The sequence below is a fragment of the Citrus sinensis genome, chromosome 2, assembly GCF_022201045.2.
Source record: "Citrus sinensis cultivar Valencia sweet orange chromosome 2, DVS_A1.0, whole genome shotgun sequence".
Classification (NCBI taxonomy): Eukaryota; Viridiplantae; Streptophyta; class Magnoliopsida; order Sapindales; family Rutaceae; genus Citrus; species Citrus sinensis.
The window spans coordinates 12,129,570-12,148,816 of record NC_068557.1 but is presented as its reverse complement, the minus strand read 5'-3'; the positions used below and the strand labels follow the sequence as shown (position 1 = coordinate 12,148,816).

The 19,247-nt window shown below is 33.9% G+C and overlaps 3 protein-coding genes and 1 long non-coding RNA gene across 9 annotated transcripts; all 4 read right to left on the bottom strand.

Annotated features, from left to right (window-relative positions):
- Positions 1 to 131: 131 nt before the first annotated feature.
- LOC102607610 (uncharacterized) lies at positions 132 to 5,274 on the bottom strand. 5 transcript variants are annotated; one of them, XR_001507296.3, is made up of 3 exons: positions 2,299 to 5,254; positions 1,500 to 1,548; positions 132 to 837 (listed from the first exon to the last, which is right to left on the bottom strand). It is a non-coding gene; the product is annotated as an uncharacterized LOC102607610 (long non-coding RNA). The 5 variants fall into 5 exon arrangements; XR_008052312.1 differs by having other exon boundaries at positions 132 to 2,216; positions 2,299 to 5,274; XR_008052313.1 differs by having other exon boundaries at positions 132 to 1,548; positions 2,299 to 5,274.
- Positions 5,275 to 8,925: 3,651 nt separating this feature from the next.
- LOC107175822 (protein FAR1-RELATED SEQUENCE 5-like) lies at positions 8,926 to 9,816 on the bottom strand. Its single transcript, XM_015527599.2, has one exon. It carries the CDS (start codon positions 9,814 to 9,816, stop codon positions 8,926 to 8,928), a length of 891 nt encoding a protein of 296 aa, XP_015383085.2.
- A 72-nt stretch (positions 9,817 to 9,888) lies between these two features.
- On the bottom strand, positions 9,889 to 10,796 carry LOC127900289 (protein FAR-RED IMPAIRED RESPONSE 1-like). Its single transcript, XM_052434912.1, has 2 exons — positions 10,422 to 10,796; positions 9,889 to 10,329 (listed from the first exon to the last, which is right to left on the bottom strand). Exons 1-2 carry the CDS (start codon positions 10,794 to 10,796, stop codon positions 9,889 to 9,891), a joined length of 816 nt encoding a protein of 271 aa, XP_052290872.1.
- A 2,955-nt stretch (positions 10,797 to 13,751) lies between these two features.
- Positions 13,752 to 18,920, bottom strand: LOC102618391 (mitotic checkpoint serine/threonine-protein kinase BUB1). Of its 2 annotated transcripts, none has more exons than XM_052433146.1 (14): positions 18,739 to 18,920; positions 18,478 to 18,628; positions 18,104 to 18,261; positions 17,942 to 18,017; positions 17,565 to 17,675; positions 17,374 to 17,461; positions 16,629 to 16,732; positions 16,465 to 16,536; positions 16,294 to 16,383; positions 16,042 to 16,199; positions 14,893 to 14,944; positions 14,678 to 14,816; positions 14,471 to 14,588; positions 13,752 to 14,270 (listed from the first exon to the last, which is right to left on the bottom strand). In XM_052433146.1, exons 1-14 carry the CDS (start codon positions 18,810 to 18,812, stop codon positions 14,084 to 14,086), a joined length of 1,578 nt encoding a protein of 525 aa, XP_052289106.1. In that variant the 5' UTR covers positions 18,813 to 18,920; the 3' UTR covers positions 13,752 to 14,083. The 2 variants fall into 2 exon arrangements, with proteins under 2 accessions (XP_052289106.1, XP_052289108.1); XM_052433148.1 differs by having other exon boundaries at positions 18,176 to 18,261.
- Positions 18,921 to 19,247: the final 327 nt, after the last annotated feature.

Here is a 19,247-nt window from a genome sequence, read left to right as displayed (position 1 = left end):
TGATGATAATAGTATGTTCCTCCCTAAATATAATACATATTGACGTAGTGTGGAAGTAATATTCGATATCGTTTTAGCATGCATTCTTAGAATTCAAGAAAAAATAACTCTCAAATAGGGAAAACATCGAATTAACAACAAAATTATACCCGATTATCTGAAATATTATTAATGAAAAGGTTACAAGTATTACAATAAATTAATATAACAACCCTATTTATACCAGTAGCTAATTTATTCATAATCGTTCTCAAATAAGAGAAATTATCTAAAACCTTAATTAAGCTAAAATTACAAATACGCCGAATCTTTTCTCACATTTTGCAATTCGAACGATGTAAAGAGTCAAGAATCAGTAACCGTTATCAGTACTCGTGCTTCCATTCTGGTTATCTAGAACAAATTCTTCAAGATCATCCCATATATCACTTGCATTGCAGACATCATCAAGTTTGTGCGTGCTCGCGCGCACCAGGAAAGTCTCTAAAAATGTATTTGATTTCTAATATTGCTCCATACTGAACATAACTAGGTAAACACAGAGAAGTGCTCACATACATTACAACACAGAAGCAACTGCAAAATGAGAATAGGAGGAATACAGTAAATCAAATTTCAAGGAAACCTTCGGGCTTTACTAGCTGGTATCAGACTTATCCAAAGCTGCAAAATAAGTCCAGAATCAATCGAAGAAACATAAGAGGAATCCACCAGAACTAACAGACAAACACGCAAGGTAAAAGGGAGAAGATTACTGTTGTAGTTAAGGAGGGAGGAAGATTACTGATGTAGTTAAGAAGCTTTGCAATGAGATCAACGTGAGTCATAAGCATTCACCTACAACAATAGCACATTAATCCCAGGGCATCAAGTGCATCTCTGAATACTGAACAATTCACCAGTCAATATTCTTAACAAAATCTGCTTTTATGTAAAACTAATCTTACATACCTATCCCATCGAAGTTGTGTGCCATCAGTGTAAAGTTCCAACATGAACATCATTCATATTCAATTTTCAAGTCATGCTTAAATATGTGAAACTAATCTTACACGTCTAATCAAATTAAGGTGTGTACCATCTGTATAATTTTTGAATGTGAACATCATTCATAATCAAATGCTGGTCATTCAAGTCAAATACATAATTGCTTATGAGATCATATGTGACTTACAGTGCACATACCAAATATACTAATAAAAGAAACAAAAATAGCAGAGTATGTATACTGCTAAAAAGACCCATAAAATTTTTGAAACCACCCAAAACAAGAAAAGGGCAAGATTGCAAGAGACATAAAAACTTGGCTGTACTTGTACACAAAATTTCTTAACCAAGCTTCGAATATAGATTGAATTATTTGTTCATTATGTCACAGTCACAATGTATCACACCATAAAGAGTTTTTATTTGAAAAAAAAAAAAAGAAATACATAAAAAATAATGGTAAAATAAATAATAAAGAAACATAGATTTGTTGAAAGTAAATGCAAACCTACCATTCATCAAGACAATGTCAAGATACGCGTCCCATTTGTTTCCAATGACCTAAAAAAATATTAACCAAGATAACATATAAAACCCCAGTACCAACCACTCGTTTGCAATAATAAAATGTCTTCATAAATCATCAATTTATTATCTTTAAATCTTGATATACGATATAATTTTTGTTTTAAAGAGATGGATAATTGTAACCAATATTGAATCATGTGTTGTTCAAACTACAATGCCCATGAGCCGATTTGACGCCGGCCTTGCCTGAGCCTTGGAATTGAAAAAGTAAGACAAGACTGGGACTATTTCTAAAGGCACCCCATTAAAAAATATTTGAAAATCATTCTACCTCTATCGACACCCATTTATTTGATATTCTAAAACTATCCTTAGATAGAATAGAAGGGTTAAACCTCATAAAAGCAAGATTCTCTTTCTATATAACAAACACTAATCTAGAATGGTACATACCAACATATACCACTCTCTGGTTCCACCAGGCTTTACAATAACCTCCATAAAATAAGAAACAAAAATTTAAGGCATTTTCAAATGCCACAATTACAATTACCCAAAAAAAAAAGAGAAAAAGAATCTAAACTATTATTGCAACAAATATTCTTCCTGTCAGCGTTACTGTCAGGCATCCCAAGTCCTCAAATCTCCTACAGTAAAGAAATGCCAACCCTGGCCTCATCTAAGACTCAAGCCATTGCAATCTGAAAATAATTTCTGCAGTTAATTAGGTTCTGATGCTTTATGGGTGAATTTCTAGTTTGAACTCAACTCATGCATGCTTACCTTACTTCTTTTGCAAGCATCAAATCAACTTAAGATGGAGGTAGAAGGTCCGTGGATGTTTTGCCTGGAGAATTGCAGATGCCTTTATGCTTTCAAAAAGCAAGCCTCACAATTACCACAATCTCCCCGCCAATCAGGGTATTCCTTGCACTAAAATTGGCATCTGCGAAAGAACATCTAAGAAAGAAGATCCCAACCCTGCCCTGGCTCACGCCAAAACCGCTCTAGTTATGATATCTTCAAGGCATTTCACCAAACATTTGTCAATTCCAAAATAAGACACAATGATACTAAAATGTCACAGATAACAAAACGGATTTGCAATTCTTAGGGACTTGGATCATCTAACTCCAGTCAAAAGCTTTCACTACTTTAAGTTGATAAGCCATGGAAGTCATAAGGTATAAAGAGTAACGATAAACAAAATTCCTGAAACAACAGCAGCAATATCATATTATCACTCTTCCCTAGTTACAATGAACATGTTTGAGGAAGTTAAAGCAAAAGAACTTGCGAGGACACTTCTACATGTAACAAAATTTACATGCACATAAGGACTGTAACTAACAGAAACCCAGTTGAGTGAATATTAAGCAATGAACAAAAATGAAAGAAGCAACCAGAATTACACAATTCCAAAAACACCAAATCAAATTAGAAGTATCAGATTTCCAGAACAATTAACTACTTGCAGAAAATGTATAAAACAAAAGCACTTCCGTGCCTGGTGGTTATATATATCTACATCAAGGAGAGGCCATAGTCCCTCTACTATCCAGAAGCATAGACCAAATACTGAAGATGAACACCACAGCAGAAACAATTCAAAACAGGGACAAGGCAACAAAAAGACCGAAAAGGGAAATGACTTTTCCCTTTTTTTTTTTTTTGGTTGGCCCCTAGTATCATTCCTTTCAGTACTTTTGACATGCTACTGTAAGAGTTCTACAAGACAATTGAAAACACAAGTGAAAAATAGAAACTTCCCAAAAACTATGCCACAAAGAGAGCTATCACTGAAACCAAAGGGTGAAAATTAAATAGTCAAAACCGAACAGAATTCTTCAAACACTATGTCACAAACGGAATTCTCAATTAAACAAGCAGAGAAACACAAGTACAAGCATAACACAATAAGAGAACATAGTCAGAATCCAATGAGCTGATAAGCAAATTTACTGTAAACCAACAACAAGATGAACATTGAGAATTATTTTGGGGGTAGGAGATTGTCTTTTTCCCAGCCATGCATATAAATATAAACAGTAACTGTTTTGAGATCGAAAGACTTCATCCAAGACAAATCTATAGGCGGCCAATCTAACATTCAATGAACAACCAGAGTTTAAAAATGATTCCGAGTAAAGTAAAACAATTTTTAAATTAATAAAAAAAATTCAAAACAAAAGCTCCTCATCATTGCCAGTTTTCCATAAAGAATAGAGGAGATTACAAGCAACCTGAGGGGAAATCATGAAATCAGAAAACGTATGTAAATTATTCCTCATTCTGAACATTAGATGTGAAAGCAAACAACAAAAGATTTCTACAAATGCTAAGTGGCAACTTAAAGCAAAAAATTATCAAGGTAATAGACCATAGATCCAACTTGATCAAACAGATTTCTAATGATTAAGGAAGTAACAACTCCTCACCTTTGCCAGTTTCCCATTATGAATAGAGGCACCAAATGTTTTCTTACAAACAAAAATATTAGGGGAGAAAAAAACCTCGGATGTTTGAATTTCAAAAAATCCGCATTTCCAACATCTCTGCAGCAAGACAAATCAAAGTTGAAATACAATTCAGAGAGTCAAATAGATTTGAAACCCAAAAAATTCAAAAAAATCCATTGTTGCCAACAAGTAAGCTGATAGTCTCATGCTGCCAGTTTCCCATTAAGAACAGGGGAGATTTCTTTGAAAGGCCAATAAAAACTCGAACTTTCAGTTTCAACATTTTTTGACATGCATTTGGCAGCTTAAATAACATGCAAACTATTCCCCAGTTCTAACATCTATGCAATTTCCTTGAAAGGCCAATAAAAACTCGAACTTTCAGTTTCAACATTTTTTGACATGCATTCCCAAGGCAGCTTAAATAACATGCAAACTATTCCCCAGTTCTAACATCTATGCAGAAAATAAGTCATTATCAAGGCAGCAAGCAAAACATATTCTCAACATAGTGAACTGAAGCTGCAATAATATTAAAATAAGAAAGCATTCAAAAATAAAAAATAAAGTAATTGTTTTGCCAAAATTCTCAAGTATTCCACAAACAAATTTAAATAAATCAATTAAAAAAAATTAAAGAAACGAAAATTTCAATTTCAAAACATTTTCTATGTGACAACAAACATTTATTTAGTCAAATACAATGTTCAAGAAGCAAGCCGAGGAACAACATCATGGAATCAAAATAATAATAAAAACAAAAAATTTTAAAATGAAGTACCAATTTTTTTCGGTAAGCAAAAAATCCCAAAACAGTTTCATGATCGGACCAATGGTCTCTTTTATTTGAAAGGAACTAACCCAGCAAATATTCAAAATTAACAAATAAAAACTCCTCACCGATGCCAATCTCACATCAAGAGGCGTACTTCGAAGATACTATATTTTTGTAAAATCAAACAAAATGTTAAGGAGAAAAAAAAAAAAACTCCAACCATTGATCTAAAAGCAAAAAAGTTTGTTCTAGTTTTACAACGGCCAAATTTTTTAGCAATTGGCCGACACAAGGGCAGCGGCAATTTGCCGGGCTTTTTAAAATTATTCCTGATAACCCCAATTTCGTTTTCGATCACTGAAACCCTAAAACAAAAAACAGCCAAGAAAACCCTAATTTTGGCTCTCGTAGTCTCGTAGTCTCGTAGTCACAGGTTTAGAGTTTCAACGAACGAATAACAAATTGGAGATAATTGGCCCTTCAAAAATTTTAGCAACTCTCATTCTCAGCGGCATTGCGCGTATATAAGATAGGAAAATGATGTTTGCCCCGGTCAAACCCCGCAAATCATGTAAACGGCGTCGTTTTGATTATTATTTTTTTCTTTTAGAAAACTCTAAAACGACGACGTTTCTGATGATATTTTGAGAAGAATAAAATCTATCTTCCTCTTCATTTTTGTTTCTTCGTTTCACCTGTGAGAGCAACAGAGCAACAGAGATCCCAACTTGGTCTTATTCTGTTTGACCGTAAATCTCTTCATTTCTTCGTTTTTTCATTTTTTTGTTTCTTCATTTCTTCGTTTCTTTACTTTCCTTCCTATCCCGAGGTCCAGGCATTCGGGATCCACGACGACCGACTCACAGCCACGATCATCGTTCAGCTGGTAACGCTGGTAGTCGAAACTTGTTCGTGAAATTGAACTCATGAAGCAGCAAAGTTCACAGCCCGAGGTAATGCTTTGTTTTTTCCTCTTTAGGTTATGGCAAAATGAGGATGATTTGGTTGATCTAGGTTAGGCTGCCCTGGTAATGCTTCGTTTTTTCCTCTTTAGGTTATGGCAAAATGGGGACGATTTGGTTGATCTAGGTTAGGCTGCCCTGTTGAATTTAATTTCATTGCTCAGCAAGTACTAAATTTTGTTCCTCTCTGATTTAATTTCATTGCCCTGTTGAATTATTGAATTTTGTTCCACTTGAAAGCTCTATTTGCTAAATTTTGCTCCTCTTTAATTTAATTTAATTTTTGAAGATCACACTTTTAGAATCTTCCTCATTTGGAGCTTTGTTGAGTTCTAATTAGTTAGGCATCCGACCCACAATCATGGCATCAGGGTCTCTTATTTGATTTTCATGACCCTGATCTAGGATTCATGACTCTTGCATTTTTTTATCCACTGACTTAATTTTTGTAACAACAATTACAAAACTATGAGTTAATCTCTTTGAATTATTATTGTTGCTAAAGTGTACACTCAATGGAATAAGTTGGTCTTAGTGGGAATTTTTCTAATTACAGTGGTTAATTGTTAAGCACAAGAAGGGTTTGTGATGGAACAAATCGATAGAAGCGGGAATTGTAAAGCGAAACAGCAAAACTTAGCCATGACAGAGAGTATTAAGTAGGGCAAATCCAAATCAGATATTCCTTATTTGAATCAATTGCAGCTGTTCTCTTTCTGTATTTTATGTTATTTTTTAAATTAATGTAACCGAGTGATGAGGATTAATATTATTGATGGAGGGTTGTATTTTATCTCCAGTTGTGTGTGTATAGATTGTGTGCATTTTGGCTTGGGTTCTTTGATAGCCTTTCTGGCATGTTGCTTCTAGTTTTCATAGCTGCTGGGTGGTTGCTGGGTGGTATTTTCTGGCATGTTGCTTCTAGTTTGGATATTAGTTGTTGGGTTTCTGGCATTTTGGTATTAGTTGCTGGCATGTGGCTTGGGCTGTTGGTGGTATTTTTTGGCATGTTGCTGCTAGTTTGTTTTTGGCATTTTGGTATTAGCTGCTGGCATGTGGCTTGGGTTCTGGGTGGTATTTTCTGGCATGTTGCTTCTAGTTTGGAGATTAGCTGCTGGGTTTCTGGCATTTTGGTATTAGCTACTGGCATGTGGCTTGGGTTGTGGGTGGTATTTTCTGGCATGTTGCTGGGTGGTTCAGGCAGTAATCATGCTGTTCATATGTTCCAGTTTTCTTTTCTTTTAAGTCTAACTAACTGTAATTGCAATTAAAATTTGATTTGGGTAATTTCTTTGGCATTATTAACTGTAATTGTTTCCGTTTTTGGGCAGTTTATTCTCAAGGGACTATTAACCACAAACAATGTCATCCGAGCTAAGTGAGAATCGGAGCTCATTGCAAATGTGTAATAGATGCGGTAATCATATGGAGTTGTTAACGTCACGCACAACAAAAAATCCAAATCGAAAATTTTGGATTTGTAGAGGATGTAAGAACTTTCAATGGGCAGAAGATCATAAACCTACCGAAGAGAAAATAGACTTGTTAGGGGATGAAATTACGAAGTTAGGCTTAGAGATCGAGTGTTTGTCGGTTAAATTTCAATTATTGCATAAAGAACTTGAGCATATGCGAGAACGTGAAGTGCAGAGGCGATTATTGGACGACGAACTTCGAAAGAGAGAGGCACCACGATATGATTTTATTAAAATACTGATGATTGTTGTATTATGTTTTCTCTTAAAGTATTATTTTTAAGTTGTTTTAAGTTAAAGACTTGTAGACATATGTAATAGCATTTTCATGTTAAATATAAGTTTCCGAGTAGTTTAACTCTCTGGATTTAATTCACAGTATTATAAAATTATAATTTGGCCCCAAAAATTATTCTCAAAATTATACTATGGCCCAAATCATTCTAATATTTTCGAAATTAATTCAATTCTAAACTTTTGAAAATAAACTTATTAATTCACAGTATTATGAAATTATAATTTGGCCCCAAAAATTATTCTCAAAATTATACTATGGCCCAAATCATTCTAATATTTTCGAAATTAATCCAATTCTAAACTTTTGAAAATAAACTTATTAATTCATAGTATTATAAAATTATAATTTGGCCCCAAAAATTATTCTCAAAATTATACTATGGCCCAAATCATTCTAATATTTTCGAAATTAATCCAATTCTAAACTTTTGAAAATAAACTTATTAATTCACAGTATTATGAAATTATAATTTGGCCCCAAAAATTATTCTCAAAATTATACTATGGCCCAAATCATTCTAATATTTTCGAAATTAATCCAATTCTAAACTTTTGAAAATAAACTTATTAATTCATAGTATTATGAAATTATAATTTGGCCCCAAAAATTATTCTTAAAATTATACTATGGCCCAAATCATTCTAATATTTTCCAAATTAATCCATTTCTAGAATTTTGAAAATAGACTTATGAACTCCATAATTTAAAAAATGTCGAAATACACATACACCAAATTACATTAGTTCATTAGTTGAATAACACATAAAATATAAGCATAAGCTAACTTCGATTACATGCTTGGTTCATAAGTTGAAAACTCACCTTGATTGGCCTCCTCGAAATTTTGTTGCGGTGCATGTTGCAATTGCACATGATGAGTTGGACCGTAATTCATCCAATACTGATAGTACGGGGGGAAAAATGCATGTTGTGGGGGTGCTTGTTGTGGTTGTTGTTGTACCAAAAAAAAAAAGTTAAACACAAATTATCAAACATATGACAATGAAAGGAAATAGCAAATAAAACAATATTACCATAGCCATATTGCTCTCTTGTGTTGGGATTGTAGTGGCCACCTGAGAAGATAAATCATGTATCTCCGCGTCCTAGGAGTGCAGTCAACACACATTTAAAGTATATATTAAATTAATTTAAAATGAATGTATTAAAGTATTAAATTAATCTAAAGTATATACAATTACCTCTATAGTTGTGTTTATCGAAATGTTCGATTTCTGTTTTGGCCGCTTAAATTGCTTTTGCTTTCTTTGACTAGGTGGACGACCTTTACGCCGACTTACCACTGGATTTTGTATGTTACTACTGGATCCACCATCAATGGTTGTATCGTTGTCGTCACATCGAACATTTAGAGAAACATCCTTCATAGCTTTCTCAATCCAACCCATAATGTTTTTATGACTTTCTTCATTTTTGGAAGCTACCTCAGCAACATCATAAAAAGCAGTGCACTCCTCTCTATATCGCTGATGTTCAATGCTCGAACTCCGTGCATCATAATGACTTTGACTTTACTAGAGAACCTCCGCACATCTTTCCTCCATCTTCGTAGGATATACTTTTCAGGCAGTAATTGCACACGGTTACGTGATAACACTGCGATAGCGTGTTTGCAAAGAATGCCCTTGTATTCAAACATTGAGCACACACAACGAATTTCACCTTCATCTTTTTCAAAAATGACTCTAAAAGTCTTTTCTCTACTCTTTTCATCGTTTTCAATAACTTCATATTCTGATCTCCCACAACTGAAAACCTCACAATATATCTTATTCACCAGCTCTTGCTGAAAATCCTGAAACTTGGAAATAGTGTACACTTCTTCAACTTGCTTTTCCATGGCAAAACTGGTACGACATGGCAACCGTTGGCTAAAACTTCGTGCATCTGCTTGCCATTCTTTCTCAATTTTACTTTCCATTGCTTTCTCATATTTCTCCACAAATTGCTTCAAAGTTGTCTTCGAGTTAACATACCCATCAAAGAAAGCATTCATACTCTCACTACGCTGAGTGGTTGACATTCCAGCCCAAAAAGTAGTTTTCACGAATGCTGGAACCCAACGATTTCTTTCCTCATACAAATCATTCAACCACTGATTATTTCTCAGATCATATCTAACTAACATGTCATGCCAAGCTTCCTCGAATTCAACAGGAGTATGTAAGTCATAAACAACAGAAAGTAATGAAACTTTAATGGCATGATATTCTGCATACCTTCCCAACTTCTCAGGCACCTTTTTCAATATATGCCACAAACACCATCGATGCCTAGTGTCTGGAAAAATAATCTGAATTGCCTTTTTCATCGCTTTATCTTGATCTGTAATGATTCCAAGGGGAGGACACCCAGACATACATGATAGCCATGTGTCAAATAACTACGTAAATGTTTCCGTGTCCTCATGCGAAATCAACCCACATCCTAACAAAATTGATTGACCATGATGATTAACTCCTACAAAAAGAGCAAATGGCATGTCATACTTGTTTGTTAGGTATGTGGTATCAAATGTGACAACATCCCCAAAGTCCTTATAGGCTGCCCTGCTCCTTGGATCTGCCCAAAATACATTTTTTAACCGACCCTCCTCATCTAGGTCAATACTGAAGTAAAACCCATCATTTTCTGTTTGCATTTTCTGAAAATACCTCTGAATTGCAATAGCATCCCCTTCTCCGAGTCTTAATCGCCTCACCTTGTCAACATGATTTCTAGCATCTCTTTCTAAAAATGACACATTTTCAAAGCCACCAACCTCGACAACAATCGACTTAAAACTTTGAGCCATTTTAATTCTAGCTTCTTCATTTATTTCAAGCTGCTTTTTAACAAAATGACTAATGGAACGAATGCATCGATCTTGCTCGGACTCACGGCATGGTTGTGTTCAAGGATCAAATTTCCAATTACCCATTTTCCACTAACAATATACAAACGTCCTCCAATTTTAGCATTGCATCCAATCTTTTGGTTTGGTTGAAGCCGCAAAACATTAGTGGCTTTGGCTTTTGACTTGCCGTTTCTCCCACAAGTAAACGTCACATATCTCAAACTCTCATCATCCCCTTTTCTACAAGATCTCCGCATCACTGGAAACCCCTCTTGTAGGCCATAAGTTTTATAATATTCAAACATTTCATCAGGACTATCAAAAGACATCCCAACCGTAGGCTCAACAACATTTTCCACCACCAATTCCTCATTGTTTTCTTCCAAATCAGCCCCCTGTAAATCCTGCAATTCCCCAACTTCATCAACCTCCTCCACTTGTTCAAAATTATCCATTAACTGCTGCAAATTAAAATAATTCAACATCTTATTAGTTATTTATCGCAAATTCATTAAATTTAAAAACAAAATTTCAAAAGCAAAATGAAACAACTCATATGGTAATTACATCTTCTCACATTGCTTTTTCTGAAGCCCTTGTATTAATTGCAGATGAAGAAACACAATAATATGATCAACTAGTCTTGAAATAAATTGAGCCATGTATGTAGAAACTCAAATCGATTGATACTGATCATAATTCCTTTCTTCAGAACAATAATATTAATTCTCTTGCCTTTAACAAAACAATTCCATTATACCCAATTTAATTACATACATAATTATAAAAAAAACAGAGCCCAAGTCATTACTCTACCTCCCTTCGTTCACAATTTTTTAAATTGATTTTGAATCCTACGAAGCTACAACCCAATTTCATAAACAACATAATTTCTACATTAAAAATAGATTAACATCACCATCAATTTAGCTTCAAACAACTCTATTTTTTTTTCTTAGTGATGCTAACAGCTAATGTATGGAAACTGTTACAATGTTACTGAAGAAATAAATTCAAGAACATGAGAACTGAAGAAATAAATTCAATGTTACAATGTTACAATGTTGTAAAAACACAGGGAAAAATTTAAAATTAAATTAAAAAACAAAATGCTACAAAGAAGACAGTACCTAAAAAAAAATTCAAGCTTCCAAAATTCAAGCTTTCAGGCACAATGTTAATCTTCCTCTACCGAAACTAATCTTGCCGAAACTCAGCCGAAACCAATCTTGCTGTTGTTGGTCTTGTTCTTCACTAAATGCAAGGGCTGTGGATCTCGTTCAGCTTAATTAGTAGATGCCGAAACTAATCTTGCTCGCAGCCGAAACTCAACCGAAACTCACCCGAAACTCAGCTGTTGTTGGTCTTGTTCTTCACTAAATGCAAGGGCTGTAGATCTCGTTTAGCTTAAGATGAAGAGGATGGAGCAAGGGCTGTGCAAGGGCTTTAGTCTTGTTCTTCACTAAATGCAAGGGCTGTGGATCTCGTTCAGCTGCTGTTGCAAGGGCTGTGGATCTCGTTCAGCTTAAGACGAAGAAACGAAAAAGAAATGAAGAAAGGATGGAAGAAACGAAAGAAATGAAGAAAGCCTGGAAGAAATGAAAAAGAAAAAAATAAAGAAAACGACGCAAATAAGAAACCGCGAAGCAAAAAAAAAATTTAAAAACAAAACGACGACGTTTTGTATTTTTCGGGGTTTGACCCGGGGCAAACATCATCACTCTATAAGATTATATGATATAGAGCTATATATAGAGTCACTAACTGGATGTTAAGAAAACGCGTTTTTTTTTATCTTAACTTGCAGTAAAAGACAACGCAGACGAGAAAACGCGTTTTTTACTCGTTTGAATCGCCATTTTTTTGGTGCGAAAAGCTGTTGAATTTTTTTTTTATTTTAAAAAGACAAAATGCAGAGATAATAAATTCCAAACTTCAATTAGCCCGCTACATTTCAAAAATTATTCTAAGATTTTTTTGTTATATTTTTTTAAAATAAAGTTTATTTAAATAAAAATTTTTGTTGGTAAATAAAAGTTTTACTTAAAAAATTTTAACTATTTAGTTGTCAATGACAACTTTTATTAAATATTATAAAATTATTTTAATATGTAAATTTTTTAAAGTTATATTATTAAAAAAAATAAAATTATCAAATAAATAAAAAATTTAATATTTTAACATTAAAAAAAATTCAGCCAAAATTTACATTTTTGCCCATAGAGACATTTAATTTTCAAAATCTCTACTAAAAAAACAAACTAAACAAGAAATATTTTGATAAAAATTGAGTAAACAATTATGACCATTAAATAAATCATACCCAACATTCGGGATGGCAATGGGGAGGGGAGGGGAGGGGACCGATATCCCCGTACCCATCCCCGATGTTCTGCATATATCCTCATCATTTCCCCATCCCCGTCAGAATTGCTTGAGGGGATTTCCGTCCCCTCCCCAAAAAATAACAGGGGATCCCCGAGAGTCCCCGATCCCCGAATAACTAATATCTTTTTAGTTTTCGAACTTAATTTAATCATATTAACGAATTAACCTAAAAATATATAAAATAAAATGAGAATGTCATGAATGGGTCTTATTTCATTCTACTCCTTCAAACTTTTAGTATATATAATATTCAAATAATAATTTTCAAAACAAACTTCAAATAATGTGATTTTTATACAATATTGACATGATAATTGTCCATAAGTAATGAAACATGTTGATCACGGATTATAGCGCAATAGAGCCGCATGTTTGGCTACTAGTTGGCATTGCGATGAGTTAGGTTGCTCTGCCAATGACAACGCGACGTGCTATTGGGCTATGATGAAATGAAGACGAGTTGGGTACTTGCCATGAGAGAGTAATTTATAGTTTGATTTGTGAGTTATGAGCTTATAGGATTGTGTGCTTTTAGTTGTAGTTAAGTTTAAATTATATTAAACATTTTATATTAAGTAATATGTATATTATTTGTATAAATATTTTAATATTTGTTATTTACACCAATATTTAATATTTTACAATTTAAAATTTATTATCTATTCACTAATAATTTTAGAAAATAAAATAAATATTAAAAATAAAAATAAGAAAATGGGGAAATGAGGAGGGGATGGGGATTCTACCTCATCTCCGTCCCTTTCCCGAATAAATAATTAAGTAAAAAATCACTCTTATCCCTTCTCCAATTAAAAAATTAGGTATAAAATTATTCTCGTACCCTCCCTAAATAAAAAAAATCCCCAAAGACCCCGTCCCCATGAAAATTTCTACCATCCCTACCCAACATATACTAAACCCTTCACATTTTCAACTAGCTTTTCACATCACCATTTTCACGTCATGAACTTGGCAAATTGATTGGCAACCAATCACAAACACTTTCTCAAAAATACAAGCCGAGAGCAAACAATTAAGATTACATTTTCGCAGCCAAATGGACAATTGCTTAGCAAGCAACAGAATTTTTAGTCAAGAAAGCCGACCGAGAGGGTATACACATGATCAGAGCGCAACATTTTATGTCGTTCGCTCAGAGCTGCAGATGAGCCTACATCAAGTTTTACAATAGCACTGATGTTTCTCACTAGTGTTCCCCACATGGGATTGAAGGATGCACATACGTATATTTTTGGGTGAAAAGCAGGGGATTTTCACTTTCTTAAGTGTTGGTTTGTGCACATAGCAAATTCATTCACGACAACAGAAATAATCACAAGTATTAGGAGGTAAATTAAGCACCACACAAGGAAGCCCTCTGCTTTGCCAATAATTCTTTTAGGTTCTTCAAAAGCTGAGGATTGGAGCACAAGTAATCCTGGAAGGATTTCCGCAGATTCTGCAACACTTCCTTGTCATTGCCAGAGCTCATATTAAGCAGATTTGTGAACAGACTTTTCCACAGTTCAAGCTTCCAATATCTGATAAAAATTGTCAAAAGGAAGAAAGACGGATGTGAAAATGAGAAAGTTCCGAGAATCATCCATACATCAGCAACGTGTAAATTTTTCATTCATTCAAGGAAAGCAAAAAAATTTCAGCCACCCAAGTACACACATACAGGAAAAGGTCAACAATATCAACATTGTCTTACTGCTAATGCAGAAATATTCGGACATACCTTTTAAAAGATAACTTTGGTAGATACACCAACCCACCGTCAGGTGATGCTTTCTTCTCAACCTCCATATAAGAGCTGTGCAGCATCATGTGAACAATAGCACACAGGCCATATGTGTCTACCTGGTGATAATGACACAAATGAACCAATATTAAGTAAGTCATGTGAACAGAGCAGTGCAGTTTCATTGTAAGAAATGTTTGAGACTTGCCTGAAATTTCCATGGCTTCTTCTCTTGCATTTCAATACAACGGAAGCCAGAAGTCCTGCAATCACCCTCAAATTCCGTGTTGTCAGGAAAAAGATGCAGATCTATACCCCTTCCCCAATCTACAAGGCAAAGTCCCTGCAACATAAATTCTTAAGCATAATAACAAACATGTAGGGAAAAACATGAAAATCCCTATGCCACCAGAGTTAACCTGATCTTGCCAAGGGCCACTTCGATCATGATCAAGCACTGTAAGTTCATCTCTGCAAAAATGTCAGATAATTGATGTCACTTGCCAAGCTCAGTAAAATGTTCTTTGCAATCAGAATTTTATCTGAAGAGAATGTTTCACTTTTGATATAAAAGCAATGTATAATTGGGCCTAAACAGGACTACAGAAAGCAAGTATAATTGTACTTTACAATGTGTTTTACCTTTATATGTGGCATAAACATGGAAAAAAAGGACAAAAATCTACCATTTTCAACTGTGAAATGTATAGACCAAAAAAAACAAAAGCAAGGTTACTTATCTACCACAAGCTTCCGTCAATTTAGTCCAAGCAAAGAAATTAAAATCAGAAGAGGTAGATACGGATTTATAAATTGCATTACCTTGATAGTTGGTAGAATCTAAACTTTGACAACTACAAGAAAACGAGTCCAAATGATGTATGATTCCCAGATTCATGCAAGATAATATAGGCCTAATAAATTATGAAGAATTCCCATATGATGCAGTAAATCTTCATAAAGAGAGACTGACTACCCACTTCTTCCATACATTAACTTAAGCAATAATATGAATGTGCTGACAATAAAAGATTTTTCATCTACAAGCTCAAATTCAAATAATCTTCTTGAAAGATAAACAAGGGCAAAAATATCAACTTGAGAAAGTATATTGATGATGAAACTAGTATACCAATTAGTAATTGCTGTTAGTAGTTCTGTAATGGGAGAATCATTTACTCTACTAACACAAAATACTTCCTAATAAAGTTTTATTTTTCCATTTCCTTTTTGAAGCTGCCCGCCCCCTTCCTCGAATGCATTTCAAAAAAGCACAGCAGCAACCAGAGAAAACCAATATTCCTGTGTCAAACTTTCTATGATCTGGCCCAGCCCAAAGCCAAACAATACAAGTCAAAAACAATGGAAGGAAATTTTATGCCATAAATTCATATGTGAGGTTCAAATGTCTAATGTGACCCCAAGATCATTATAAACCAAGAGTGATTTTCTAGCTTTATATGTGAGAGTGCAAGGTTTTATAATATACAGATCGTAAAGAAATAGTAATTCAGTTTTGAGCTCTGGATAGTTTCCACAGTTGAATCTATAATGTGAGAAAGCTTTACCTAGCATATCGAATAAGGAGATTATCAGGCTTGAAATCACCATGAATGATGCCAACATCATGCAGAGATTCCAGAATGCAGAGCATCTCTATAGTGTAGTAAATGCATAAGACCTCTTCCATGGACTTGCCGATAACCACATAAGAATTTATGGCGTCCTGCACAAGTTTATGTGTTATCTAAAGTACTAAAAAAGATTTGCCTGCTGCCGATACATGTAGAATTCCCATATACAAAGTAGAAAAAATGTACCTGGAGTGTCCCTTGAGATAGATAGTCACAGACGAGTATGCTATAATCAGAATAGAGATGAATTCTGTGTGCAAAACCAAAGCTTGACCTCTGTTGAAATAAAATATCCAGTAAGTATCTCAGAATCACAAAGAATGCATAGATAAATAATGGAAACAAGAAAATACATACTTCCCTGCCAGAGATGCGCTGATCAAGCTGGCGATACATGTAGAACTCCCAAGGGAAAGCAGGCTTTTGAATCTGTCAGAATTGAGAAATTAAAAAAAAAAAAAAATTCCAGTAAGACAAGTTCTTCACTATGCATTAGAGAAAAGAATGAAAGATAATGATACCTTTAATGCTACAACATCTTCAGGATCACCATTGACATATGCTTTAAATACTTTAGCAAAACCACCCTGACCTGCACATCCTTTGATCTGGTACTTCTTTCCACCTTTGAGTATCACAATGTAAGCAATCAAAGTAATAAACAATTAAATCTCCTCTGGATTTATAGAACTGTAGGTTAGAAACTAAAAATTCCCTACTCTCTAAACCAATAAGACATGACAAGCAAGTTTAACTAGAAGAAAATATAATGTGTGGTTGATGTTAGCAGTCTAAATCAAACAGTGTGAAGTGTCTGTAAACAAGAAATTATACTTGCCCACATTGATTGCATACAATATACAAATATTGCAGTGGACAAGCATTTATGATGCACCATTTACTAGTGTTACATATATCTTAGAAGAGCTTTTATCTGTATGAGACATATACAGAATTACAGATGGTAGAATACTCTGTTTATCGTCTCTCTAAATTTCTCTGTTGGGCAACTGTTACTTTCTTCATACTTGGGGGGTGGCAAATCTGCATACTCTGGCCTAATTTGGTAGTCCTTTTACCTCTAATATTCGCTTGGCTTTGCTCAGCATTTCAGACGATTTCAAATAGCCTCTCCTAAACTTGAAAACTCATGCTTTATGATGCAAACATGTGAAAATTTAGGTGGTAAACAGCTATTCAAGTAGACTTCAAGCTTTCCATGTGAATATATTTAGCAATGAACAATGGCGTAAAAAAGAAATTCACCTATCTCAATAGTCTTATTCCTCGATGAATTATTCAAAGACGATAAAGCCACTTTTCCTGAGTAAACTTTATTACTCCGATGGTATCCCTGAAACAATAGCAAAAGTATTCAGGAGCTTGGTTAAACATAAATATTTATCAGACAAATTAATAGCGATTGCGCCAATAGTAAAATAGGTAAATTGTCGTACCTCAAACTTCATAATTCGAGAATTTATCTGCTTCAGTAATTTGTTCATGTTGGAACTGGACCATGGGTGAATATAATTCTCCATGGAGTCAATAATTTCACCATCATCAATCTGCAAAGTTCAATTAACAAAAATTTGAACTACAAAAAGGTGGACAAGAGAACTGAGAAATTTTCTTGAAATAATGCACTATGTTACATTGGCTTTAACATGTTATAATCTCAAAGGAATTTTACATTTTGAAAAAAAGAAAGTTATCTCGTTTAAAGTGGTATTTACACTTCATACAACAATTACCACTTAAAATTCTTCACATTCAATCAAATGTTTGCGTTTCTTCTCTAAACCAAATCCAAATCACACATGCAAAGGCAAACCTTCTGAAGTCTTTCGGACAATCTATCAATAAATAAGGCAAGTGCCTCCTCCAACTTATCAAGTGGCTCAGCTTTCCTGTTAGCCCAAAATAACAACATTAGAGATGAAACTTGAACCATTCTACAAACAAAGATAAACAATTAATTAAGAGCAAGAGGCACCTTGAAATGCCAATCTGATAAACCATATGTGCATCCCGCCACTTCCCATTCAGTTCAAGAAAAATTGCATACCATTGATATAACAAAGAATGCCCAGTACATATCTCAAGTTCTTCCATTTCTCTAAAAACTTTTTCATAGTCTTTACTACCTTCCAGCTACATAATCCCAAAAGACAAATAAAAGTTATAAACTATCAGATAATTGAAATTAAACTATAAATCAAATGGACCCTATAACCGCTCCACGTGAAACCTTCAATTAAATTAACTAAAATTGATCCCAAAATAAAGTAAAACATAAAAAATACACAAATATTAAACCATTGATACTATTCTATCAAATTTTGGGAAACGAAACAGGAGATTAATTACGTAGAGAAACCAAATCTTGAGAAATCGAATGTCGTTTTTGTACTGAGAATGGTGCTTGAAAGTATTGATACAATTTGAAAGAAGCTTGTACAGATCTGTGGCGCCGGAGTCTTTGCCCGAGTACCATTCATCGAGCGCCTTCTTAGCCGACCTGCATTTACAAACAAATTCATAACTACAACTGTAAATACAAACATATTTATTTGAAAAAAAAAAGAAAAAGAAATTAGAGACTGTATGAGTGTGTGGTTGTATGCGTACTGGAGCCAAGGCAAGAGGGGGTCGTGAACGGCGCCGTTTTCATCGTGATTGGGCAAAATGACGGCCGTCCCCATGTTCTCGACTTCACTTAGCGAAATAGGAATTCAGTTGATTAAATTTGGAGCGAGGCGGCAAATTCTTGTTTTTCAAATTTCAGATTTTTTTAATCCCCATGCTCACGGCCCCCCTTAAATTTTCATAATCTCATATTTCCTTCAATTAAATTTTATCACTATTACATTTTGGTCCCTACAGGAATTTTAAAATATTTATAAATAAGTCCTTCATTATTTATTTATTAATAATATAATAATTATTATTATGATCATCATCATTATTATTATTATTTATAAATGTCATTATTATTATATTAATAATATTATTATTAAAATTTATTATTATCATCATTAATTTTACTATAATTTATTAATTTTATTGTATTATTAACAATAATTATTATTATAATCACAATTACTATGATAAATAATGATAATAATCAATTAAGATCA

What these genes read in the sequence shown, in the direction of transcription:
- LOC107175822 (XM_015527599.2), bottom strand. Translation starts at nt 9,816, where the DNA reads ATGAAAAAGGCAATTCAGATTATTTTTCCAGACACTAGGCATCGATGG.
- LOC127900289 (XM_052434912.1), bottom strand. Translation starts at nt 10,796, where the DNA reads ATGGATAATTTTGAACAAGTGGAGGAGGTTGATGAAGTTGGGGAATTG. An exon ending in ATATTGTTAGTGGAAAATGG is followed by an intron (nt 10,330 to 10,421) that starts GTAATTGGAAAT and finishes GTTAAAAAGCAG; the next exon opens with CTTGAAATAAATGAAGAAGC.
- LOC102618391 (XM_052433146.1), bottom strand. Translation starts at nt 18,812, where the DNA reads ATGGGGACGGCCGTCATTTTGCCCAATCACGATGAAAACGGCGCCGTT. An exon ending in CTCGAATTATGAAGTTTGAG is followed by an intron (nt 17,462 to 17,564) that starts GTACGACAATTT and finishes CTATTGTTTCAG; the next exon opens with GGATACCATCGGAGTAATAA. An exon ending in TATCTCAAGGGACACTCCAG is followed by an intron (nt 16,200 to 16,293) that starts GTACATTTTTTC and finishes AAACTTGTGCAG; the next exon opens with GACGCCATAAATTCTTATGT.